This window comes from Exserohilum turcica (assembly GCF_000359705.1).
Source record: "Exserohilum turcica Et28A unplaced genomic scaffold SETTUscaffold_3, whole genome shotgun sequence".
Taxonomy (NCBI): domain Eukaryota; kingdom Fungi; phylum Ascomycota; class Dothideomycetes; order Pleosporales; family Pleosporaceae; genus Exserohilum; species Exserohilum turcicum.
In genome coordinates, this window is record NW_007360136.1 from 3,036,315 (window position 1) to 3,059,946 (window position 23,632).

The 23,632-nt window shown below is 52.3% G+C and overlaps 9 protein-coding genes across 9 annotated transcripts; 5 read left to right on the plus strand and 4 right to left on the minus strand.

Annotated features, from left to right (window-relative positions):
• Positions 1 to 734: 734 nt before the first annotated feature.
• SETTUDRAFT_32604 (uncharacterized protein) lies at positions 735 to 1,859 on the plus strand (the record flags this gene model as incomplete). Its single annotated transcript, XM_008028855.1, has 1 exon — positions 735 to 1,859. One exon carries the CDS (start codon positions 735 to 737, stop codon positions 1,857 to 1,859), a length of 1,125 nt encoding a protein of 374 aa, XP_008027046.1.
• A 3,600-nt stretch (positions 1,860 to 5,459) lies between these two features.
• On the plus strand, positions 5,460 to 6,894 carry SETTUDRAFT_164047 (uncharacterized protein). The gene has a single exon (XM_008029610.1). The coding sequence runs from the start codon at positions 5,466 to 5,468 to the stop codon at positions 6,585 to 6,587; it is 1,122 nt and encodes a 373-aa protein (XP_008027801.1). The 5' UTR covers positions 5,460 to 5,465; the 3' UTR covers positions 6,588 to 6,894.
• Positions 6,895 to 7,826: 932 nt separating this feature from the next.
• SETTUDRAFT_32606 (uncharacterized protein) lies at positions 7,827 to 10,050 on the plus strand (the record flags this gene model as incomplete). Its single annotated transcript, XM_008028856.1, has 5 exons — positions 7,827 to 8,195; positions 8,238 to 8,819; positions 8,851 to 8,980; positions 9,024 to 9,517; positions 9,571 to 10,050. 5 exons carry the CDS (start codon positions 7,827 to 7,829, stop codon positions 10,048 to 10,050), a joined length of 2,055 nt encoding a protein of 684 aa, XP_008027047.1.
• A 169-nt stretch (positions 10,051 to 10,219) lies between these two features.
• On the minus strand, positions 10,220 to 10,566 carry SETTUDRAFT_91904 (uncharacterized protein; the record flags this gene model as incomplete). The annotated part of the gene is made up of 2 exons (XM_008029611.1): positions 10,220 to 10,321; positions 10,441 to 10,566. The coding sequence occupies 2 exons, from the start codon at positions 10,564 to 10,566 to the stop codon at positions 10,220 to 10,222; spliced, it is 228 nt and encodes a 75-aa protein (XP_008027802.1).
• A 1,748-nt stretch (positions 10,567 to 12,314) lies between these two features.
• SETTUDRAFT_164048 (uncharacterized protein) lies at positions 12,315 to 14,298 on the minus strand. The gene is made up of 2 exons (XM_008029612.1): positions 13,697 to 14,298; positions 12,315 to 13,644 (listed from the first exon to the last, which is right to left on the minus strand). Exons 1-2 carry the CDS (start codon positions 14,169 to 14,171, stop codon positions 12,482 to 12,484), a joined length of 1,638 nt encoding a protein of 545 aa, XP_008027803.1. The 5' UTR covers positions 14,172 to 14,298; the 3' UTR covers positions 12,315 to 12,481.
• Positions 14,299 to 14,786: 488 nt separating this feature from the next.
• On the plus strand, positions 14,787 to 16,264 carry SETTUDRAFT_138049 (uncharacterized protein). Its single transcript, XM_008029613.1, has 2 exons — positions 14,787 to 14,905; positions 14,962 to 16,264. The coding sequence occupies exons 1-2, from the start codon at positions 14,839 to 14,841 to the stop codon at positions 15,792 to 15,794; spliced, it is 900 nt and encodes a 299-aa protein (XP_008027804.1). The 5' UTR covers positions 14,787 to 14,838; the 3' UTR covers positions 15,795 to 16,264.
• A 1,430-nt stretch (positions 16,265 to 17,694) lies between these two features.
• SETTUDRAFT_154957 (uncharacterized protein) lies at positions 17,695 to 18,456 on the minus strand (the record flags this gene model as incomplete). Its single annotated transcript, XM_008029614.1, has 1 exon — positions 17,695 to 18,456. One exon carries the CDS (start codon positions 18,454 to 18,456, stop codon positions 17,695 to 17,697), a length of 762 nt encoding a protein of 253 aa, XP_008027805.1.
• Positions 18,457 to 19,092: 636 nt separating this feature from the next.
• On the minus strand, positions 19,093 to 20,230 carry SETTUDRAFT_164050 (uncharacterized protein). Its single transcript, XM_008029615.1, has 2 exons — positions 19,725 to 20,230; positions 19,093 to 19,672 (listed from the first exon to the last, which is right to left on the minus strand). Exons 1-2 carry the CDS (start codon positions 20,017 to 20,019, stop codon positions 19,440 to 19,442), a joined length of 528 nt encoding a protein of 175 aa, XP_008027806.1. The 5' UTR covers positions 20,020 to 20,230; the 3' UTR covers positions 19,093 to 19,439.
• Positions 20,231 to 21,689: 1,459 nt separating this feature from the next.
• SETTUDRAFT_32611 (uncharacterized protein) lies at positions 21,690 to 23,246 on the plus strand (the record flags this gene model as incomplete). The annotated part of the gene is made up of 1 exon (XM_008028857.1): positions 21,690 to 23,246. The coding sequence occupies one exon, from the start codon at positions 21,690 to 21,692 to the stop codon at positions 23,244 to 23,246; it is 1,557 nt and encodes a 518-aa protein (XP_008027048.1).
• Between the last annotated feature and the right edge of the window lie 386 nt (positions 23,247 to 23,632).

Sequence of the window (23,632 nt, forward strand, 5' to 3'; positions counted from 1 at the left end):
CTACATCGGATCAAAGCCTGAATGGCAAAGAGCGAGCTGGGGAGGTTCAATGGGTGCGGGGAGAGGATGGCTTAAATAGATGGGAGAAGGGGGAGGAGGGAATAGGCGGAAGGGTGCACGTGAGAGCACGTGATCAAGGGTGCCTGCTTGGCTGGGGCTGGTGCGTCGGGGTGTGTGGGCTTTTGCAGGGATAGAGAACAAATAGGAGGGTCCATAGGAAGGGATAAGTGGTCTTGGTAGGATTTAGTTTGTATCAACAAAAATTTGTGGCGTGCGTGGAGCGGTATGCTCGAGGTTGGCATCCAGGCAATAATATCACGTGATGCTACTGCCTTGTCTGATCATCCTTCATCTTTCACCACACCAGAAGGCGAGTGTTGCAAATATTCCAGCGGTTACGAGAGAATTTCGGTATTCAGAGGAGAATGGACCCATGAAAAAGTTATCAGTGTGCGCATCTGAATAGGTTGGCTCATGGTCTCCGTGTACTGCTTTCGTACTAGTTTCTCGCGGTAGGTGCTTACTTAGCCGATTTTTAGTGTTTGCAGCCGTACAGAAGCACTACTCAACATCACCATCACCACAATCGAGAAGACAGGCCTCAAAATCTAAAGCGCAGCCGTTCATAAGCTGCGAATAGGAATACTAACTCAGCGTGTGCGACAACATCTGCTTTTCATTCATGATTTCATGCGCATCCGCAAGCTCGAGTGCTGCGACCTGAAACTCACTCCATGAATGCTAATCTGGGCATTGGCGTTTTCGTTGAAAGTGGCTGTCCACCTGTCCTCCGCTCAGAACCAGACTTGCTGGGTCAAAAAGCCTTCTTGACGCACAAGGTCCATGGCAGCGGCCTCCAGAAATGGATACCTCTACCGCTAAGTCGACGCCACTGGAACCAGGTCAGGCCGCATGCAAGTGCTTGCTTGAAAGAGATCTACGAGCTAGCTGGTCTGAAAAGTCCAGTGTCAAGCTATATTGATGTTCTTTACTATTTAATGAATACCGTCGTGGGACAGTTCTCGGCGGCTGCGGAAAAGGAGTTTAAACGTCGCGATGCGCAAAGCACACTCAGTCATGCATCAGAAAAGGCAGCCACAGCTTATTTCGGCCTTTTCCACCTTCTGCTCTGCCTCGCAACTGAAAACGTGGCCATCATCGCAAGTGCAAACAAGACCATTGCTCGCTTCATTGCCGGACCGCGGTCCAAAGCAAACTTTCCTGATCTCGGACATGTCTTCACTGCAGCGTTGATCTCGGATGCAGGACTCACAGAGGAACTCACACTGCTGGTCATCAAAGAAGCCATTCTCCGTAATGTCGTCTGGATGCTCGACACAAAAGGTGCATGCATGCCGGAGCTGGCATATCTCGAGCCTTCAACCGACTCTCCGTACCGCCTGACCATGACGTTCAAAGCATCACTGACCTCCTACCGCCTCACCATGTTTCTCAAGCTCTTCAGCTCTGCAGCGCGGCCACCCGAGAAATCTCTTATCCAGCTCCGCGACTCGCTATTCGACTCGCACGGCGCTCCGCCGCCCGCCACTCTAGCCGCCATAACCGCGGGCATCCGAACGATCCGCGACATCAACAGCTTCCCGGGCTTCTTGAAGACAATGAGCATCACCAACATGCCGCCAAAATCCGTGTTTACCAAATTCCTGCGCCGAACCATTACCGATAGCGTCGTCGCGGGGTATTCCAGGATGCCATTGACGCAGAGCCAGCTCTACTTGATCCGCAGGAGGAAGGAGCGCTACGTGCAAAGGGCAGACGACGTGAGCTTTACGTCTGATCTGCAGCCGTGGTTTGAGTATGCAAGGGTGCGCGGGTGGCCGTCGTTTTTCCCGGAATGACGTGAGCATGTGTGTGATTCGTTGGTATCGAGATTTGCTGGCCGGGTTTATCCCTTGAACAGGCTATTTCCAGTAGTGTACATAGATGTGGTCAGTCACATGGAGTTTATGGTTTGCCAGTCGTCAAAGTCGACAAAGTAACGGTTTTGGGGTATTTGTTTGTACCAGATTCCTTTTTTTTTCAAGGCTCAAATGCCTGCATACCGAGCATCGGGCTATAGACCCTGAATCTCGGCAACTTTAATCAAATGAAATTAATCAGACGCATCTTTGAGTTGAATCGAGTTTGGATAGAGTAGCTAGAGTCATGACTCCGTCTTACGAGAGTGGAATATCTACGGAAATAACACATCATGAGGCATAAACCTAGTCGATTTATCAACCTCAAATATACTCTACCCCAACCGCCTCAACACCACACCTCACTCGCACTCCCAATACACAGCATGGCGCCCTACTCACCTATAAACAGATCCTCAGAGCCATCTACTCGATAAGCTCTCCTCTCCTCTCCTCTCAACACACTATCCCTCCCTCGCACCGCCAGTTCCACGGTATCACATTCCATTCACATTACACTAGCACACCAGCCAATCTTACATACCATGCATCCATGTCGTTTTCGCTTTCGGGCCTTTGTCCGCCCTGCAGATGCCGGTGCTCACCCGCACGCACGCACGCGCGCGCGCGCGCCCATCTTACTCAGATGTTACGTATGCAGATGTGACGCGGAGGCAGGTCAAATATCCTGATTGAGGCAGGAAGCAGTGCCGCTTGTGCACTTGGCGTCGATTGTAGGTGTGTTAGTGCCTAGCTGAGAAGAGGATAGCTGAAACATGGGCGTTTGGCTACGTGCGAGGGGGGAGGGGTGTTGGAGGTTGGCTTGAGGGGGGAGGTCGGTAGCGCTTTTCTTAAATAGGAAATTTTGTTGCGAGAGTTGGTGGTTGTGGTACTGAGGCGGGATGGTGGTTTTGACTGTCGCGGATGGTTGATGATTTTCTTGCTTGTTTGATTGATTGACTCTGATTGGATTGCGAGGTCTTGTTGGATGAGTGGTGAGGCGGATACTCTGAATGTCTCTTCTGTATGGGTGTACTGCATGAGGCATCATGATACGAAGAGGAGGGTAGCAAGGAAACCACGGTTAGCGCACCCATCTAGCTAGGCTATTGAGGGTCCTCGAGTACCATGGTCCCTGGCGATGGATCGAAGTTGGAAGATCATGTGACTCTGGTTTCGTTTTGCAAGCGAGCGAAATGTAGTTTCTCTCTTCGCTAAGTATTAGGCTGTGTGGAGTACTGGCGGAAAAAGGAAGGTTCATCCATTCGCTGCTTTTCTTTCGCTTGGGTAAAACGGAGATTAGTCAGGATGCTTTTTTAGGTCAGGCAACATCACGCAGGAAGCCTTGTGTGGTCCTCATCAATGGCAAAAAAGCAACTGAGTAACGCAAGGATATAACTACAATGTACAAAATGTGCAGATAGAATTGGCGCTCGCAGCGGCAGAACAACGGTGACAGTAATCACAGCCCAACCTTGTTATGCCCGCAACGCCATCCTACTGGCTAGGCCTTGAGATTCGAGGATATCCGCGCAAAACAGCATTGTGATATATGGCCAGGGACAAACAGGCATGGCCAAAACGGAAAGTCGCAAACTCATACTACATGTATGGCCAAGAAAGGATCCGGGGAAAGTTCTCGCCTGTCACTTTCCAACAGGGCGGGCCACAACTGGTAGCCGTATCGATAACATATTATCCAATCAACAGACCAGGATGGGTCACGATGAAACACACGAGGTCGCTTTCCACATCGCCGCGCGCTTCAGCGTGAGTTGTCTTGGGCCTGTCTTGGCCTCTGATTGGCTGGCTGGCGACGAGCGGGGTGCTCCGTCATGATGGGGATTATTTCGCTCGAAATTAACAAGGGATGTGGAGAATAAAGTTGTGGTAATAATTGTGGCGTTTTTCCATTCCTCTATTACCTATGTGAGTTTTGAGATGAGTGGATGGATGGGTTCCAGATGTTATTACGAGCGAGATGAGCACTACCGTGTCTTCATGGAACTTCCGCGGAACCTGCTATGTATGATGGCTGCATACTCTATCTCTGAACGACTCTGACGGCATTAGTCTTGCTCAGATGACAGCAATGAGGGGCTTTGTGTAGAGAGGCCACGCAAGCAAAGCCGTGGGGTAGTGCTGTCAGCAGCTGCATCACTATAGCAAAGGACCAATTTGACCGTGATTCCTGAAGATCTCGCTCGTTTTCTGCCACAGCTCTTGGCAACTGAGTATCAGGGCATCGCGCCGATATGCCGGGCGTCCGAGTTCCGCGTGTGGCAAGACAGTGCTGAGCCTTGGTCTCGGGCGGGCGTCTGGAAAAGATGATCGGGCGTTCCCCCTGCAGCCTGCAAACCCGCACTCGGCATCGACGACGACGACACCTGGCTACTGCGACTGGTGGAGAGTTGTGTCGAGATGGATCCCTTGTGCAGCTAAAGGCACGACTAGATTATACATGGCTGTGTTGCGCTGCAAAGGTAATAGAGGGCGGTTAAATGAGCGGCAATGGCAGCCGTTACGAGGAGTGGAGTTCACACAAGCAGAAAGGAAAAAAAATGAACGGGCCATGACAGGCACGTGGCGAGAGCAGGCGAGCACCTCGTTATCGATACTGTCCTGGAGAAAATCCTGCGTGTCAGGCAATATAGCCGAGAGGAATGTGGAGATGTGTGTGTGCTGAAACAGGCGGCCTTTGGCCTCGCGTCTTGGTGGTGGTGGTGTTTTGCTCGTCGTGCCAAAAAACATCGACTGTCGTTCTCTGCGCGGCCCAGGGACAAGCGCCGTCGCTACGCCCAAAGCGGCAAGGCGTGAAACACAACGCAGACGCCGCCAGCCATGAACAGCTCAAACTCCTTCAGACAGACGTCAAGTCGACACCCCCACCCATTCCCGCGTCTCGCTGTTTCGAAACGGAACCATGTCCGGACATACACGAGCTGCCTCGTCCTCACATTGGCTGCCAGCACAGTCAGGGGCCCTATACGACGATCCACTCTTGGGCATAGGGCGGCCAACATGCCCGCTTACACAAAACTCTTGACGCGCCGAGCCTCAGACTGCTCGCAAACGAGGCCGCCTACAGGCTTGGGCCAGCCGTCGGCAAGGCCATGATTTAAAGGCCTCGATGCCTTCCCTCCTGGAAGAGGCCACCCCTCCAGTGATAGATTCACTCTACACAACTCCTTTGACAAGCTAGTCTTTGTCCACATTCCTTCTTTTTTCACTTCGCTCCTTTTCTCTTGTTCGAAAGCGCAGGACCGTCTTTCTTTGGAATACATTGTCACTCTGAGAAAATCCAAAATCACAGCATTGTCAACGGCGCATCACGCAGTCGACTGCACATAAAAAGTCTCGAATACTTCCTTGCATCACAGCCAGAATCCTTCACGAACAAACAAACAAACAAAGCACACTTGAACACGCAACAAGTAAATCACCCAAGCACACAACAAAACACGAAACACAACACACTCAAACATCATGTATGCGAAAACTCTTTCTGTGCTCGCCTTTGCTGGTGCCGCTCAGGCCCACATGAGCATGTTCTATCCTCCTCCTCTAGGTGGGGCTCCGTCCATCAACCGTCAATCCACCATTGTCGACCCCGAATTTAACTTTCCTGTTGGATGCTGTGGCCCTGATGGTGGTGACAGCAGGCCTTCTCCTGGTATTTGCCGCGGTCATCTCGACAAGTTTGACACGGAGGAAGCCACTGTCACCTGGCAGCCCGGCCAAGACGCCTACTTCCAACTTACCGACTTTAGCTACGATCCCGCCGCTCCCGGTGGCACTCACTCTGGAGGTTCCTGCCAAGTCGGCTTTTCCGTCGACAAGGGCAAGACTTTCAAGTTGGCTGCCTCTTACCACGGTGCTTGTCCACATGCCACTACCGATGGATCACCCGAAGCTCAGACTTTCGACTTCAAGGTTCCTACGAATATGCCTGAAGGCGACGCCCTATTCGTCTGGATCTGGTTGAATAGAGAGCACGAAGCCTTTGACAATTGCAGTAAAGTTCGCATCGGCGGCAACGGTTCAGGAAATAGCACTGCGCCCAGCGAGCCATCTAAGCCTTCTCAGCCTGCCCAGCCTGCCCAGCCCTACAAACCTTCTCAGCCTTCTCAGCCAGCGTCTCAGCAGCCCAGCTACGAGAAACCTCCTGCTGATAACGGCAACGGTGGTGCCGTCACGACTACTGTAGTCACAAAAACCATCTACATGAACGCGGCCATGCAGACAATTAACCCAGAGTCCTCGACTTCTCAAGAAAACAGCCAATCCTGGAAGCGGGACCGTGATCACCCAGAGGTCAAGGCCAACACTCGCCGCTACGAAGTCGACGGCTCCCGCTGCGACTGTAGCCGTGACGAACTGACCCTGGCTGCCCGCTGCTCTTGTGACTCCAAGGACAGCGCCATTGAGCGCAAGGCTCTGCGTCTGCACCGCCGTACCTTTTACAAGCGCTTCGACGTCTGCGACTGGAACTCTGCTCCCGCCATGGAGACTTCATACTACACACGTGACGCACGCTGTGCCCCTGGTGCAAAGGACCGCATGAAGGAAAGCGACAAGTTCGAGCTCGGCTGGGATGTCTCTTGCGGCGTCGTTTCGGGCCTGAGCGAATATCCGATCAAGACCTTCTCGTGCGACATGTACGACTAAGCTGTCATGACCCTTTTTTCCCTCCTTTTCTGCACTTTCTGCGTACAAACCCTTTTTCTGCTTCATCTTCACTCGTTCATCATGTTCTTTGAACGCTGGCTTTTTATACAAACCCTTTCTTTCCTTTTCTTTCTCGGTTCTTGGTCGCATGGCACGTACCATGAGCATTTCTCTCAAACATGTTTGGGCGGGCTTTGGGTTTTGGGGGCGGCACACATTACACGGATTGCGCTCGCTTATGTGCATTTGGAACGAATTTGTCGTTTTTTCATGTTTTCAGCATATCTTATGATGCATTGGCATGGTGCCAAAGGGGGGTTAGAAAAATGTGCCTGGTTAGGCACTATGACTGAATACATGAGAAATCATATATATATCTATTGCTCTGTTCATCGCCTTTGTGATTTACTGTTCATTTCATGATAATTGGCTACTTAACGGCCGAATGGCAGCTGTCTTCAGTTGTTGTGGAAGATGTATAGGTATCGTGCTGTAAATAGTCTGCACGTACCTACTTTCAAGCCTAGTAATGTATGAAGGATATCACTCAACATATATCCGACATATTGCGTTAATCCCATGTTTTTTTCTTACTATCTATCTATCTACAGATTACGCGTCAAACACTGTTCTCAGCCTGTCTTCTGCACTACCAAAGTATCCAGCTTTCTCAAATGAGTTGCCTAAGGGCTATATCTCCACAAGGAAATGTTTTAATATATTGAGACTGCGGCTTCTCATTCGTTGATAGGAGGCAGAGGAAAGGTCTGATGTCTGGAAATGACAAGCGCCTTATGCAGCTTCTTACAATATTCGACCTCATCAAACAACTCACGATGCGAATACACTACAAGACTTTTCGGTACGGTAACATTCGGCCTCCTCTTCAGCTGACAAGCTCCACTTATGTCCAATCAATCATACTACACTGCATGCTGACGGACAACATATTTCTCGTACTTATAGATTTCCGCTCACCTCTCAAGCACAAGCGAACATCAATGATCTACGAGCGGCGTCCACGAATCATACTTTGGGAAGATTCCCGACCCTACGCCACCTTGATGCAGCCGCGCTGAGCTGTGCCAGCCCCCACAGCCTTGCGCGACTGACAAGGGATCATAACACTGCCCTCAGCCTGGTGGCAGCCTTGATGCTTCAACAACCTACGACACAAAATACAGTTTGCGAGTTTCCTTCATCCATTGCAGGTTTCGCATCATGAATACCCCTTCTATCATGAAGAGCATCGCCGATGCAATCAGTCTATCCAATAAGATCACATCGCTCTGCGACAAGTACTCCGAAGCCGTCGGAGACATGAAAAAGGATATCGAGTGTGTGCGGAAAGCAATTTTGGACACTACTGATGTCCTAGAGCGGATCAAAACGCACCACATTAAGGGCACAGACACGATGCGTTCGCATTCCGTATTTAGCCTATTCCAGTCATTGCGCCAATATCATCGAGAGCTAGGACACATGAGGAGAAAACTATTGCGCCCAATGGAGACATCGATTTTCGCAAGTCAGATCAACACCAGTTCCCTCGAATGGCCATTCACAAACACGGAGGTGGAAAGTATCATTTTGACATTGAAAACACACGTATAAGTGTTTGAACAAGTACTAGTTACTCCAATAAGTCAGACCGAAGTGGGTTTCTCCAAACACGCACTCTCCCATTATTCCGACATCGATGAAAATACACGATATGTGCTGGACATACCCACTGAGCGGGATGATGAAGGACCATGGAAAGAACTGGAAGAATTGCAGTTGATAATACGAGGCATGGCTAGTTCGGGGCAGTCTATAATGGCGGGGAATATTGCTGCGTTGACAGTGAAATATGCCTCTGATGACGATGCCAGGAGCTTCCCAGACTCCACGCATGAGACAATATCTAAGATTACCTCAGCACAACCCGCAATAAGTCTTCCAAGGATAAACGAAGTGATGTTGGAGATTCCGATTAAGGACACTTCACTTCAACAATCAGAAAAAGATGTGATTCAGGCTGTAAATGCAGAGCATATGACCATTCATTACAGATTTTCTTTCGCACGGTCACCAACAACGGCAATCCAGGATATCAGTAAGAAAACCGTGGAGAGAGTGGCTGGTACCAGGCTATCTTGGTGGCCACTCTCCGAATCAGAGGAGGAGCTCAAAGAGAAATACACACGAGTCTACTCTCAACCCCTAACAAGTTCATCTATCCACAACCGAGTGTTCTATGACGATATACCAACTTCTCTAGCTGAGAAACTGTTTCCTGAACTGGTCGCTGCGCGGAACAAAGGGATCAGGAACGCGTTGGGAGAGGCTGCGACATGAGGCCATATTTCTTGAGGGTACCACATTGATGCGCCTATTACGCAATAGGAACAGTGAGTCTGCGGTTCTTTACATTCGAAGAAAATGGACTCATAGCACGACAGGAAAAAGTAGCATTTTTGACAAAAGTTACCCGATTGCAGAGGAAAATAAGGACACAAAAGGTTTGTCAGGCGAACAAAGTTTATGGTTTTATGATACTAAAGCAGCCAGATGCATCTGACAGCAAAGAACAAGAACCATCTTCAAATTCAAAGGGAAAAGGGAAGCAGCAGAGTATGGGAGCCGATGGAACAAGCAAAAGCTCAGGATCGGCAAGCGCTGCCCCAAAGAACGATCGCAAGAAGGGTCCCGATGACGACCAAAACGTGAAGCCTCCAGCAAGCGAAGATACTGAGGACCAAGTCGACGACAAGAAATCCGTACTCTTCTTGTCCATTGATGTCGACAAGAATGATTCGAGAGCCTGCTCGGTCGATGTTGGGATGAACGATCTAACAACGATGACAAGTCTACGCCAGTCCTACAATGCTTTACGAGGCTCTTTTTCCTGGACCCGCAAGCGTGCCGTTGGAATCAAATTCTACCAAGTAAGCTAGAGACTACTAAAGCTAACTTTTTACCTCGTACTTATACCTCGTAGTTCCGAAGCTTCCTCTACAAACCACAACGTCGCCACCAGGTAGAGCTACACCGAGACAGGGAACGATATCCCCCCAAAGACGACGTCGCGTACTATTGGAATCTCTGGGCCGAATGGCAGGACGGCGATCCATATCCCAACGGCGAAGCATGGTATTTCTTCAGCCACCCAGACGACTGCGCCAGCTCCACGACGTTGAGAGAAATGCTGCCGAAGCGGAAGAAGGATGAAGCACGTTCAGGAACAACCGTGTATGGGGTTTACATCGAGCAGCGACATTCCGTCTGGCAAATCTTCATTCCTGTTGTCGTGGTGCTTGTGTTTACCCTTGGCGGCACGCTCTGGTTCATTGGGACATGGCTTGAAGATCACCCTGACGATTTACAGGGCGCTACGGTTCCGGTGTTTCTGGCTTTGACGGCGGTCCAGTCGGTTCTCAGTCTTCTTGTTGCGCTCGTTGTGTTTCGGTGGAGTTTATGAATGACCTGAACCTTGGTGTTGCATCAGACCTAGGGATAGTACGATTGATATCCGCATAGGTAGTGTTGGAGAAATCCGACACAGACGCATTTTCCGCATATTCGATTCGTAATGTATTATTTCATTGAATCGACTACTCAATATCTCTCAACATGATAGCAGTCTATTTTCAAGATGAAGATCCCCCCTTTCTCCCCGCCTCCCTCGCCTTCTCGCTCCCCGGCTCAAAACTGCCCGACGACGCCTTTCCCCCCTTGGACGCAATATCATGCTATACGAAACACCCGCGTCAGCCTCGATCCATGCATGCATACATTCATTCTCACGAAACACCATCTCAGAAACAAAAAAGAAGAAGAAGAAGAAGAAGAAGATAAATGACAAACATACCTGCTTCTCTGCATCCATAGACGCAAACCCACCACCATGCGAGTGTTCTCCACCCTTCTGCGCCGCAGCCTTGACGTCCTCCTTGGGGCGATTGGCAAAGTTACCCGGGTTATCGTTGGTAGCCATGTTGCGGTGTGGTGTGCGGTATGCGGTGACTAAACGGCGGAATATGTACTGGTGCTGGGATTGTGGCTTTGTGGCGACCCGGAGCAGGTGATGCATTTATCTCTGGTGATGGTTGTGTGTTGGGATGGAATGGGATGGAAAGGAATAGAGAGAAGCGTTGTTTGGGAGGGTGGGAGGCAGGAAAGAATGGACGAGGGGGAGATTATATAAGTGTATTTGGGTGGGTGCGTGGTAGGATGTGTCGTCAGGAGGGCGTCAGAATAGACGTATATATCGAGATCTGCGGGAACAGCTATGGGGTATAGCATGTAGTAGTCATGATAAAATGCTTTCTCCCCCGCATTTAGACGCATACACATACAGTACATACACACGTATACTTTGTTCTACTGATATTCCCATCCCCATTCCTCGTTTATTCCATGGCGAGAGATTGTAATGACAGTTAGTTATTCGAAGGACTAGATCACACTTTTGTCATCCCCCCCCCACTCTCCCATTTCTGTATCACCAATGTAAAACAGAGATATTCTTGCATTTGCAGTCTAGAGTTCCCAGCCCAGCACATACATCGCGAAAAGAAGAAACCCCCCCTCTTCCCCACACATACTTACCAGCGATATCACGCACGCAAATGCAATAATCACACACGTCAACATAATGTAAACCCATAATCCCCTACTTATTTCCAATTCCCAGTCCCCAGCGCCGCTACTAAATACAGCCATGTCATTCCACTTTGATTTGACTAATACAAAGAACAGCATGACGTTGAGATTTCGTTATTTTTTTTTTATTTTATGGTTGGTGCTAACACTAAGTAGTGCTAGCCAAGTAAGTAACTCAAGTACTTAGCACGGACGGGGCGGGTGGGACGGATGGGACGGATGCAACACCAATACCAATACCAGCACCAGCGATGGTGCCTATGCATAAGTACGCATACGCTACTCTACGCAAGTGCGTGATGCCGTATACCTAGGTGCACACCCAGTACCACAGCATATACACCCCAGAACGGTAATGGTAATACGAACCCGTAGTTGGAATACCAGGAATAAATATGTATGAGTACCAATGCTTTGCTGATTTCGTGCATGCAACTAAGTAGGTACTTAACACACACGCAAGATTCTAGCATTAGTATTGGCATTAGCATTAAATAGCTGATGCTGCAGCTACCCAATAAGATGCACGCCTAGTCTAGCTCATAACATACAAGCACAAGCGAGTAAATAAGTACCTCGTGACACAAACACAAACACAAACACAAACACAAACACAGACGCATACGAATACGAATACATTACGCATACTTACACAGACGCATACGCTAAGCTCGTTCCCGACCTAACGGATCCGCACACGTGATTGCGCGGCAGAAGCGTGGAAGCTTGACACGTGGGATACGAGAGAGAGCTACCAACTGTAGACAAGTGTGTGTGTGGGTGTGTGGGTTGGTATTGCTAGGTGTAGCGGTACCGAGGGATTGGATTGGATTGTAGATTAAAAAGGATCAAGGCCGCAGATTAAAAAAGGTACAAATCTGTATATGCCCCTTGCTTAGACAGTTCATATGTCGTACACCGCCTCAAGTCCCAAGGTGTGTTATCCCGTGGCTCACCGCATCTTGCCTGATATGCCTAGCCTCAGCCACGTGCACCACACGTGTACTAGTCCCATCTGTGCAGTGCATTGTATGTAAACAAAACAAAACAACATACGCGTTCTCAGCAATGGCATCACGGTGCAAATGACCAAGTTTGGATTTATCTTGTTCTTTCATAACTATGGAGACTGCGAAATACATATGCGTATGATGCGAGACAAGCATACTGTGATTCATCCCACTCGCCATTCATATCAATCTCCAAGCGTGACAATTTCATCCCAACACAACAGGGCCTGGAACTATTTATGAAGACTTCCAGAACTCACCACCCAACCACCTGTTGAGCATCTCGAGAGAAGCCTCGGGCTGGTCGTATGGGACCATGTGGCCACCGGCGTGGAGCTTCATGAAGGTGAAGTTACCGCTGGACTTGACCTGGCCAACAGTCTTGCCATCACCGTCAATCTTGAAGTCCTTCATCTCAGCCTTGTTGAAGTCCTTGGCACCGGGCCACTCAAGCGCCTCAGCCCAGGCCTTGTTACCGAGCCAGTTGCAGATGTAGTCGGCGTCACCGGCGTAGATGAGGACGGGAATCTCAGCGAGAATGCCGGGAACGACGCGGTGGTAGGGCTTCATCCAGTCACCCTGGAGCAAGAAGTTGCGGTTAATGTCAAAGTTGCAGGACTCGTAGCCAGAGACCTCAGCACCGACAGCCTTGATGACGTCCTTCTTGTTGAGGTAACCCTGAATCCAGTCAAGCTCGTCGTAGCAGAGCGAGTTGCTGCCGCAGGGCTTGCGGACGTCGTAGACATTCTGGCCAGTGCGCTGGTAGGGGCCGATCATGGCGTTGTTGCAGTAGATGGATGCGGGGACGCAAGACCAGACAGACTCGGAGTTGTAGCAGTTCTCAATCAGGCTGGCGCAACGGGGGTAGGCGTTGTCCATGGCCTTGCACTGGGAATCATCGAGCACAGCAGGCCAGCCACCCTCACCACAAGCCATGGGACGGTAGTACTCGTACTGAGTAAGACCATCCGTCAGACCGTTACCAATGAGAACCGACTGGAGGTTGATGTTGCGCTTCTTGTGGGAGAGAATCTCAGAGGCAAAGACGGGAATGTAGTGGCCGGCATAAGACTCGCCAGAGATGTGGAAGCTCTGGTGAGAGTACTCGGGGAATTGCTTGAAGAAGAGAGTGAGCAGGGCATAAATGTCCTTGCCAGCAGCGACCGTGTTGCTCACGGAGCCGCTCGAGTAGGAGTATCCGACGTTGACGGGCTGGTCAAGGAAGATGACCGAAGCGTTGCTGTTCCACGAGTGGGGGTTGTGCTTGATCTTCTGGTCCTTGGTGATGGAGGCAGGGCCGAGCTCCATGAACAGACCTGTCAGCGACGAGCAGCCGGGGCCGCCGTTGAGCCAGAGCACCACGGGGTCGTTCTTGGGGTCGTTTCGTGACTCAAAGAACCCTGCGATGCGTTAGATGGCGTGCCAACAGCTCGTGGTTATGGGGGTACTCACAGTAGAACAGGTGCTTGTCCTCCTCCTCGTCATCGAGGTAGCCAGAGTACTGCTTGACGCTGTCAACGCCGAGCACGCTGGGGTCAACCTTCTTGGCCCTCAGGCTGTACTGCTCGAGCTTGCCGTCGATCTCGCGCTCCTTCTCGCCCTTGTCGTTCTCGATCCAGAGGCTCTGGATGTCGGCGCCCTTGACGATGTGGTCCCACTCGCTGTCCTGCTTGCGGGTGTGAGGCTTGGGCTGGGAGAAGAAGGCGGCCTTCTCAAAGTCGTCGGGGAACATCATGGCAACCTCGTCCCAGATGGCGCGCGCCTCGCTGGTGAGCGACTTGAGGCTCTCCTCGAGGTTGTGCAGCGGCTTGGTCCAGGCAGACTCCTTGAGCTCGCTGAACGAGTCGGGGAACTTGAGGATCTGCTGCTGCTGGGGCGCAACAGCAGCGGCCGCTCCAACGAGCAGCGCCGAGGTGGCTACCTTCATGGTGGCGGGTGTGCTAAGCTTCCTGAGCTGTAGCGGTAGCTTGTTGAGTAGCAACGAGCGCTTCTACAAGCTAACGACGAAGCAGATGATGGATGGATGATGGAAGGATGGGGGAGGAAGGAAAGATGGGGGGATGTGGAGAGAAGAGGGTGAGATGGATGAGAAGAGAGGGCCAGGTCTAGTCGAGATAGTTGGTGCGGAGGAGCCGCCGCCTGTCCAGGCAACGGAGCATGACGCGCACCCCCGAAGCTTATCAGAGAGGCTGGCGCGTCCGAGCTCGCCCATCACATGGGCTTAGCGTTTCACGATAGCAATAGGCTACCCACGGCGCTGCACATCCGGCGTGCCTGCAGGCGGCTTGGGGACATGTGCATGGCGCTCGCAGCCTGCGCCGTCGCGACGGGGCGAGTGCTGAAGATGCGCCGTGTGGTCAGCGTCTTGGGTGTAGGCCGGGCGCGCTGGTGCTGTCAGACCGGGACCTGCATAGTCCCAACTGGGCCTAGCGCGCTTTTGAATCATTGTGAGTGAGGTTGCGCAGGTAGGTCATCCGTGGAGAGAGCGCCCCCACCAAAAAATGCCATGCAGCTTTTATATCGACATCGCGCGCCCAACACCCGCACATCGCCCACCTCGACGATCCCCCAGAGCCCCGCCATAGCCGCCCGCCATGGTCATCAACCAGCCGTCCAACCAGATCAAGTTGACAAATGTGTCGCTGGTGCGCATGAAGAAGGGTGCGCCCGCCCCGCCACACACACTACCCTTCCTGCAGCCTACTCACGCAGCACAGGCAAGAAGCGCTTCGAAATCGCATGCTACAAGAACAAGGTCCTCGAATGGCGCAACAAGGTCGAAAAGGACCTGTCGAATGTGCTGCAGATCGAAAACGTTTTCCTCAACGTCTCCAAGGGCCAGGCCGCCCCCAAGGCCGATCTCGAAAAGGCCTTTCCCAAGAAGTCGCTTATGGAAATCATCACCGACATACTTGACCACGGCGAGCTGCAGGTCGGCGAGAAGGAGCGCAATGCCGAGCTCGAGCGAACCAAGAATGAGGTCATCGATATTGTGGCCGGCAAGCTGGTCGATCCCAGGACCAAGCGCGTATACACGACGGGCATGATCGAGAAGGCGCTGGACCAGCTGAGTTCGGCAGCGGCGTCGCAGCAGGCCGACAAGGACAAGGCCGAGGCCAAGGACGAGGGCGACGACAAGGCAAAGGCCAAAGAACTGCCAAAGTGGACGGGCATCGTTACCAACAAGTCAGCCAAGTCGCAGGCGCTGTTCGCTATGAAGGCGCTCATTGCCCACCAGCCCATCCCCGTCGCCCGCATGCAGATGAAGCTGCGCGTTACGTGCGCCACATCGGTCCTGAAGCAAGGCATCAAGACAGCGCCCAAGGCGCAAGCCGGCGCCGACGACAAGGGCGCAACAGGCACGGTCAAGGACGCGATTCTCGGCTTCATGGAGAACATTGAGAGCCAGGAAACGATAGGCGCAGAGTGGGAAGCCGTCGGCCTCGTCGAGCCCGGCGCATTCAAGGGCCTGAACGAGTTGATCGAGAGCCAAACAAAAGGAAGAGGCAATGTCGAGGTTCTTGAGATGGCGGTTGGCGCAGATGATTGAGTGGAGACACGTCTTTCCAGCAACGCGTCGCGTAGACGCCTCGTCCTCACGTGCGGGCGTCGTACTGCTGCAAAGGGGGAAAACATGGCCCGACGGAGGCTTCAAGGCAAGTGGGCCGGGCTTTTTGTGCCCTCGGGAGTTATGTGGGAGCAGAGTAGCAGGGCAGCACGGACTTGGATGTACGGACTGGTCTGCAAGGCACATGGCACCCCGTATCCTCGTTCCGACCGCTCTTTTGACTGCCTCACTCTGCACCATCTGTGCTTGTGTCCGAGCAATCCCGAACCACAACCACACAAACAGCCTCGTCGGCACGGCTTCTCACCATAGTCGGCCCTTTGTGACGAGATCATGCCCACGCTTCTCTACCCACGCTCCGCACACATGACCCTCCTCCTACTACTAGCACGCCTTGTTCCACCCTCTCTGATCCAGCACACTTGCAGATCAACCCGGCGCTTCCATGTACGCAAAAATTTAAAAAAAAAAGGCTAGCATTAGCAACATGCAATGAAAATCCACATTCTACTGTTCCCTTTCTCTCTGTCTGTCTCTATCAACACCCACCCTCAACTCAACTTAACTGAACTCAACTGACAGCCCCTCCCCCCATGCCATGTTTTCCCCCTCCCCCATGTAACGTCATCCACCACCCACCCACCCACCCACGCACTTCCGCTTCCACTCTTCACCAACACCAACAAACCTCCCCCCACCACCCCCCCTTTTTTTTGTTCCAACCCCCCCCTAACTAATGCAAAGGCGCACCGACGCCCGCATGCCGCCAAGAACCCATTCACTGCCTGACAGCTGTTCCTAAACCCGCAGTTGTCATCATCATCATCGTCATCGTCATCTATGCTGTAGTGTTGGTGTGTCTGTCCGAGTGTCTGTCCGTGTGTGTCAATGTGTGTGTGTGTGTGCCCCGCCAGAAACAAACTTAGTGTGGGGTAATGTCGTGATATGGCGCCCCTCCTTCTCCCTTTCTCCTCGTATTTCCGCACCTTTTGTCATGTATGATTTATCCTTTTTTTGTCTGTCTTTGAAGCTCCGAGGTCTTGCTTTTAATGTCAATGGGCATGGTAATGGTCAATGGTGAATGGCAGTGTGATGATTTAGTGGGGGAAATAGGGGGGGGGGGATGATATTGCTTGTGAATGCGAGAGGCACGCGTTGGCATAGGTAGAGGGACAGACGGATATAGATGTAAATCTATATCCAGTAAGTCCGGGAACCATGCAATACCACTTTCACATGCTGGGCCTTGTTGTCACTTGGAGCAAATTTCTACCCCAATGCCCTTTTTCCAACCCGCTTGGACTTTTGCCCTTTTTTTTTTCTCTGGTTTATTTTTTTCTTCGGGTTGGTTTGGTTTGTAGGGGTAGGTTAGCGGGGGTGTGATTACAATTTGCACACAGATTGTATATTTGGCTGGTAGTGGGGAATATTCATAGAGTCGTAACGTCGTTATAATGAGGCTGTGGAAAAAAAAACGGGAAAATGCGAGACGTGAGATGTGAGCCATGTCTAAGAAGAAGAAAAAAAACAGAGAGAGCCAGAGAGATAGGGAGAGAGAGACAAAAGTGAAAAAAAAACAATGAAGAAGAAAAGGGGAAACTAGATGCTCCACAGTGACTAAAAGCAAAAGAAGAAGAAGAAGAAGAAGAAGAAGAAGTGTCCAGCAACCATGATAAAAACAGCACATGCAACCAAGATTCAAGAGGGAAACACAGTGATAAAACACTACCACCGTCCCAGTCCCTCCAAACCACCGCCACATCACAGCAGCCACGAGAAAAAGGGGGGGTAGGTAGATAGCTGCTACACCATATTTCTACCTACCCCCCCTCTCTCTCACTCTCCAGGAAGGCAACACGACACCGCGCTGCCATCTCCAGGATCAATCCCACCACCGACGCCGATTTACCCGGCCATTGTCACTCAGGATACCCAGGACATCAGCGCTGGTGGTGCGTACGCCCCAGATGCGCTCAATCGGCTCCGCAATGCACATCCAGTCCAGGCGGCGCACGTCGTGCATGTCGAGGACGGCGCAGACGAGCCAGGGCGAGTACATGGGACAGCTGGTGTCTTGGTAGAGGAAGGGGGATATTGGGCTGGGCGCCATGTCGGTGGGTGAAGGGGTTGTAGTGATGGTGGTGGTAGTGGCAGTAGTAGTCGTGGTCGTAGTCGTGGTGCTGTTCTGTGAAAAGGTCAAAGGATGGGGTCGTTGTCGGTGCTGGGATTCCTCGAACGGAGTGCTCGGCGGCAATGGAGTATCAGTGTCTGAATCTGGATCTGAATCTGAGTCCGAGTCCGAGTCTGCGTCTGAACTGCTGCCAGAGCTGCTCGGCGACGTCGTGATGGAGGACGTCGTACAGGGCGACGACGAAAAGCTTAGTGTGTCCGAGAGCAGAGACTCGTCGCTCATCTTGGTATTCAATGGCGGCAGAACATCGGTCGATCGGCACACTCCAAGTGTAACTCCGCCGTCCATTGCATCGTAGCTTGGGAGTCTCTTCAGCTGCGAGCCGGGCGACTTGGTCAATGGACACCCCTCCATGGACGGCTCGCCCGCGTGCTCGGATGGCGAGTCGAATGACAGCGAGCGTATGCGCACTCTCGGCGAGAGAGTCTGCGGTGCAACGACATTGGTCGCCATGCTGGAGTGGCTGGGAGGCGTGGCGATAACAAGGACAGGAGCTGGGAGGGAGACAGGGCAGCCCCGGAGACAGTATTACATTCCATCACTAAGGCTTATATCAATACTAACTACCTCTTGCATGGGGCCGGTCCGTGGGCCTGCATCGGGAGTCTGTGACCACGCCACGACCTTTGCAATTGACGCGAGGCTGCAGTGCTTCTGGGGACCGTTATTCGGACAAGGCGCACACACGGCGGGGGAGCGGGACTTGCCAATGGTAAGGTCATGATAGCACTGCGTAAGCTGAGGGTTGCAAGAGGTTGCTGCAGCATGCGTGGGAGAACAGCGCACTCCACACTTGGCGCTTAACCCGCCAATCGTCACTAGTCCGTCAATACCGAGGCACCAGAGATCGAGGCGTGCATCCGAAGCTAAGGCTCTGTTTTTTCTTTGTTTTAAAAGTCCCGGCCGTCGCAGTACTCGTGGTCGCGCGGATTGTTATTCATCATGGACAGACGACACTGGCATTGAGAGCGACCCGTCCAAACGCGACTAGCGAACCATCCCACACACCCGGCCTGCTTGTGAGTAAGGGCCAATTGTCAGAAGATCATGATGCATCGCAATGGACCTGATAAGCATAACTGTTTTGTGACGTGGTGAGTATGGTGTGGCCACACAGCCGACCATCGTCTTCATTTGTCAATCACTAGCCGGGCCGAGCGCCGCAAAGCGAGCATCGTGATGCAACTCTGCCTATCGGCAGTCGATACGATGCGTCAAACCATTCTTGGAACAAGTCGAAATTTGAATGTGTGATTTTGGTACAGGCTGTATTCGGCCAACCCTAACCGTGCCGCATCATTTCACCCCATATCGTGCATTGCCGCATGAAGTGTAAACGTGAAAGCCAATGAAAGCCTTTGATAAACACCGTAAGTGCACCACCCATTTCGTAAAGGCGTGTTCCAGCCCCAGCTGCCCAGCGCAAGCGAAAACCTTTATCCCTTCTTCTTGGACACACCGACGGTTCGACCGCGGCGACCGGTCGTCTTGGAGTGCTGACCGCGCACACGGAGACCCCAGTAGTGGCGGAGACCACGGTGAGCACGGATCTTCTTCAGGCGCTCAAGGTCTTCACGGAGCTTGGAGGCAACACCGTTGGCCAGGATCTGGCTGTTCTTGCCATCGACAATGTCGCGCTGCCTGTTGAGGAACCAGGTGGGGATCTTGTCTACGCAGCTGTCAGTCAGGGAACGAGCGAGAGGGGAGCGGCCGCTGCGTACACTGGAGGGGGTTCTGGATGATGGTGACGATGCGCTCGAGCTCTTCGGAGGTGAGGTCACCGGCGCGCTTGGTGAGATCAACATCGGCCTTCTTGCAGACCAAGTTGGAGTATCGGCGACCGACACCCGTGATCTTGGTCAAGGCGTACATGACCTTCTGCTTGCCATCGACGTTTGTGTTCAACAAACGGATGATGTATTGGAAGCTGCGAAAGTCAGCATTGCTCTGACAGTACGAAGGCAATTTTGAGTCCATATCGCCCATGTGCGTGTGCCGCTCCGTCTCCCCAGCCATCAGACCGCAGTTTCCCTTTCCAGTCCAAACAGTATGGCCGAGTTCCCCCTCTTTCTCAAGACAGTTCTATACTCTTCCGTCGAATGCATCCTGCGCACGAGTGCCTCTCCCTGCTCTTCTCCGACTCTTGCATACTGCTGGACCGGGGAGGTGATTTGCCATGTGCGGCTGGGATTGAAACAGGCATTGCGACATGGTAGCGACAATGGATCCGGTGTAGAATCGCGAGGTAGTGTCTCGACATACTTAGACTTCTCTCCGGAGACGAGCGCTGTGTCGTTGTCAGCATATCTGTACAATGCATATCCCGATGTCCAGCATTGTGCCCCTGCTCCGTGCGCGAGCGAGACAGTCGTCGCCCAACACACAAGTGAAGTCGCAATGAGCGAGAGGCATCCAGACGAGTCGGGTATACTCACACATGATGGCGGCTTGTCGTACGTCGATGTGGTGTTGTCGATGCTCTGGCGAATCTCGAAAGTGTGAAATTTGGCCCAGCTAAGCGAGTGTTGGCCAAGACGCCAGGTCCGTGCACGAGCTAACCCCTTCCGACATCCCGCCGAATTCCCTCGTCTTCACCAATCTACTCCTCTCTGCTGCAACTACGCCTTGAGAGCCACTAGACATGGCCTCACACACCTTACCGGCTATTGTGACCACCCCATCATTCGACATGCGCTCATCAACAATACCTCACCGCTCTTTTTCCACTCCGCTGCTTGCTAATCTACCCTGTGTGCGGCTTGTGGGCTGTGCAAAACACGGAAATCGTGCTGCCTAGCAATGCGCATTCCCAGCATTCGTTCGATGCACCTCAACATATTCGATAAGCGCCAGGGGGACAGAAAGGAGCATGGCGCAACATTAGCCATGTGAACGATTTCGCATCATTGCCAAGTTTGTTGCCTGTCAAGTCAGGCTGACTTTTCCAGCCACATGTTGCGGTTGCACAGCACGCGCCTCCGCCTCGATCTAGGACCGCCAAATGCATGTGCGGTCAGTACAGGCTCCAAGCCTTCCTTTTCACTTCCAGGATGACCAGCTTCCTATGATGCTCTACCTGCCGTCCTACAGTGTTTGGACAGCTTCTTCTCTACCCTGCCCATGCGCATCTGGATTTCTCGTCATCAATACGAGACCATCGTTCCTAAGCCTTCTTCCGCCTCTGTCGCTATGTCATGGTGCGGCATCTTTGGCCCCAGCGACAACATCCACCAGCCTTTTGGGTCGAAACCTCTCACATGGCTGCGCCACAATCTTAGCCCCAACACCTTACTAGTGTGGCGTTCGACGCCTGAATGCAGGCAATGACGATTGAGAGGTATGCATGTCTCGTGTAAGTTCCAGAACTGCATTTTAAAGTCTGCAAACACCCACCCGCTGGTATGGTCCCCACAGCTGTCCGGCCGCCCGACCCTGACCTTGAACCATCATCTCTATTCCTACTGGCCTGTGTTCAAGTATCCATTCGAACTAACATAAGACCAATCAGTTTGGCACTCGCGGATCCTTTTATCCTTTATTTCTGACCGGATCAACTCATGCATCCAGCAAAGTACTGTTCCCGGCCATACCATCGCGGAAGCGGACTCTCCATTTAGCCAGCCAGTTATTGGCCCCCATTCCTTCAAATGGCCTCTCAGATCCCACCAAATGCACCACCAGCCTGCATGGCTCGTGATACTACCTCTACCGAAGCAACACCCCCTATAGTGGAGCTTGCCAGACACGACACAAGCTCGTCCACAGGAAGCGCACTCCGACCACCTCACGGTAATTGGGCACTCAACATTAGTGGTGTTTGTTCAAAATGCAATCATTACAACAGCTCGCTCCAGGTGCATGTGAGGATTTCAGACGATTCGACACAGTCCGGCGATATATACTGCAAAAGGTGCCGGGGCCTATGGGCGGTTTTTGGGAAAAACAATGCTACGCGATTGTCCCTTCTCTCTGCCATCAGTATGGAACCAGACCCCATAGAGGCAGAGTTTCGCGGCACTCTGGTTCAAATGATACGGTCTACCATGCCTGTTGCGGTACTTTCTGCAACTCTTACGGTTATTCCAGAATCGGCTGGACCATCGCGTGGGACGTCCGTCCGTTCTGCTGCTAGGAGTGACCCCCAGAACCCTGCAGCTACGGTCATCAACGATACACCACCAACCGCCGATGAGACGGAGGATGGACACAAGCATTCAAACAACAGAAAACGCATCAAGCTCAGCAAGCATACTTGGGGAAAGGGCCGAAAAATCCTTATCCGTGTTCAGCATAAAGCCAAAGCGGGGTTCTCCAGATTGCAAGGCTTTCCCTTTGGTCTCGGGAGATGGTTTTCAAAGGAGAGCCCAGAGTATGGAAGTCACCAGCAGGAGCCCACACGCCCGTCATCCCGTGTATCGCCCACAATGGTGGTCACACCATCACTTCCCGAGGAAGAGCCGCAAACTCAAGCCGAGGCCGATACCACCTTCGATGCGACTGCGCTCGATGTATGCGCCTCTTCGACAACCACTGTCGATGCACTAGCTGCACTCAAGGCCTTGAACCCTCAAGCCCTGCAGGCTTTGCCTCCACAGCAGAGGATTGCATGGGGCCGTCAGCAACTCACACATTTTAAAGCTTGTCACACTGCTACTACGGCCACTCCTGCCACAATCCACAGCGAATCCCTGACTGACCGTACCGAAATTCTGCCTACAGTGGATTACCCGCCTTTTCGACGGCACTCTGTACACTCTTTAGCATACGTTGGACACGCATTCGATACGCGCGATAACTGGAGCATATACCGAGACAGCAGCCGTCCGTTTAGCATCAGCGAGACTAACCTTTCTGACACGGACACTCTTGTCGACGGGGTGAGCGTATCCTCCTCGCCCCGCCACATTCTAATCGAGAGCCTCCACCGCAACCCCCGCAGATCGTTATCGCCACGACCTCTGTCCATGCAAAGTGCTATACAGGACTGGGCGCATGTGCGTCGCAACCGAGCCGAGGCCCGGCGCTCCATCGACTCGACCGCAACAGGCGGTGCAGTCCGAAGCATCACCGCTCACAACCGCTTGTCCCGCACATCCATGCACCGCGCGTCTTCAGTTTATGGTGTCGACCCAGCCTCTTCACAAGTCCAAGTCCGGATCGACGAGGAGTCGGACGGGTCACAGAGGCCACGATCGCCCTCGCCATCACGACTGGACCCTGGTATAGACACGGCTCGGGAATAAGCAGTGAGGATAAACACACTGTGCCTCGTGTCGCATCCACAATCACCCACTATATCCCGCGGCCAAGGCGTCCACGCCAGTCTCTTCCGCACAAACAAGTGCTCTTGCGAGTGCTTTTCAGGCAACTCTCAGCTACGTGACTATTAGCTAGATGCTGCACAACCATCGTTTCTCATTGCGCACACACATATAGACCGATCACCCTTACATTCCTTCCAATGCAAGCTTATTCTTCTCATCCTTTCAATCATCATCCCTTCATACATGCGGTATATTCACCCTGCGAGAGTCGCGTGGTTTTATATAGGGCTATATTTGAGGTGCCTTTATATAGCGCTGTCCTGTACACGCGAGCGGAGTATAGGAACTAAGCATGCCCAGGGATA

What these genes read in the sequence shown, in the direction of transcription:
- SETTUDRAFT_164050 (XM_008029615.1), bottom strand. Translation starts at nt 20,019, where the DNA reads ATGGCTGGGGAGACGGAGCGGCACACGCACATGGGCGATATGGACTCA. An exon ending in CATCCAGAACCCCCTCCAGT is followed by an intron (nt 19,673 to 19,724) that starts GTACGCAGCGGC and finishes ACAGCTGCGTAG; the next exon opens with ACAAGATCCCCACCTGGTTC.
- SETTUDRAFT_138049 (XM_008029613.1), top strand. Translation starts at nt 14,839, where the DNA reads ATGGTCATCAACCAGCCGTCCAACCAGATCAAGTTGACAAATGTGTCG. An exon ending in GCTGGTGCGCATGAAGAAGG is followed by an intron (nt 14,906 to 14,961) that starts GTGCGCCCGCCC and finishes CACGCAGCACAG; the next exon opens with GCAAGAAGCGCTTCGAAATC.
- SETTUDRAFT_164048 (XM_008029612.1), bottom strand. Translation starts at nt 14,171, where the DNA reads ATGAAGGTAGCCACCTCGGCGCTGCTCGTTGGAGCGGCCGCTGCTGTT. An exon ending in GGACAAGCACCTGTTCTACT is followed by an intron (nt 13,645 to 13,696) that starts GTGAGTACCCCC and finishes AACGCATCGCAG; the next exon opens with GGTTCTTTGAGTCACGAAAC.
- SETTUDRAFT_164047 (XM_008029610.1), top strand. Translation starts at nt 5,466, where the DNA reads ATGTTCTATCCTCCTCCTCTAGGTGGGGCTCCGTCCATCAACCGTCAA.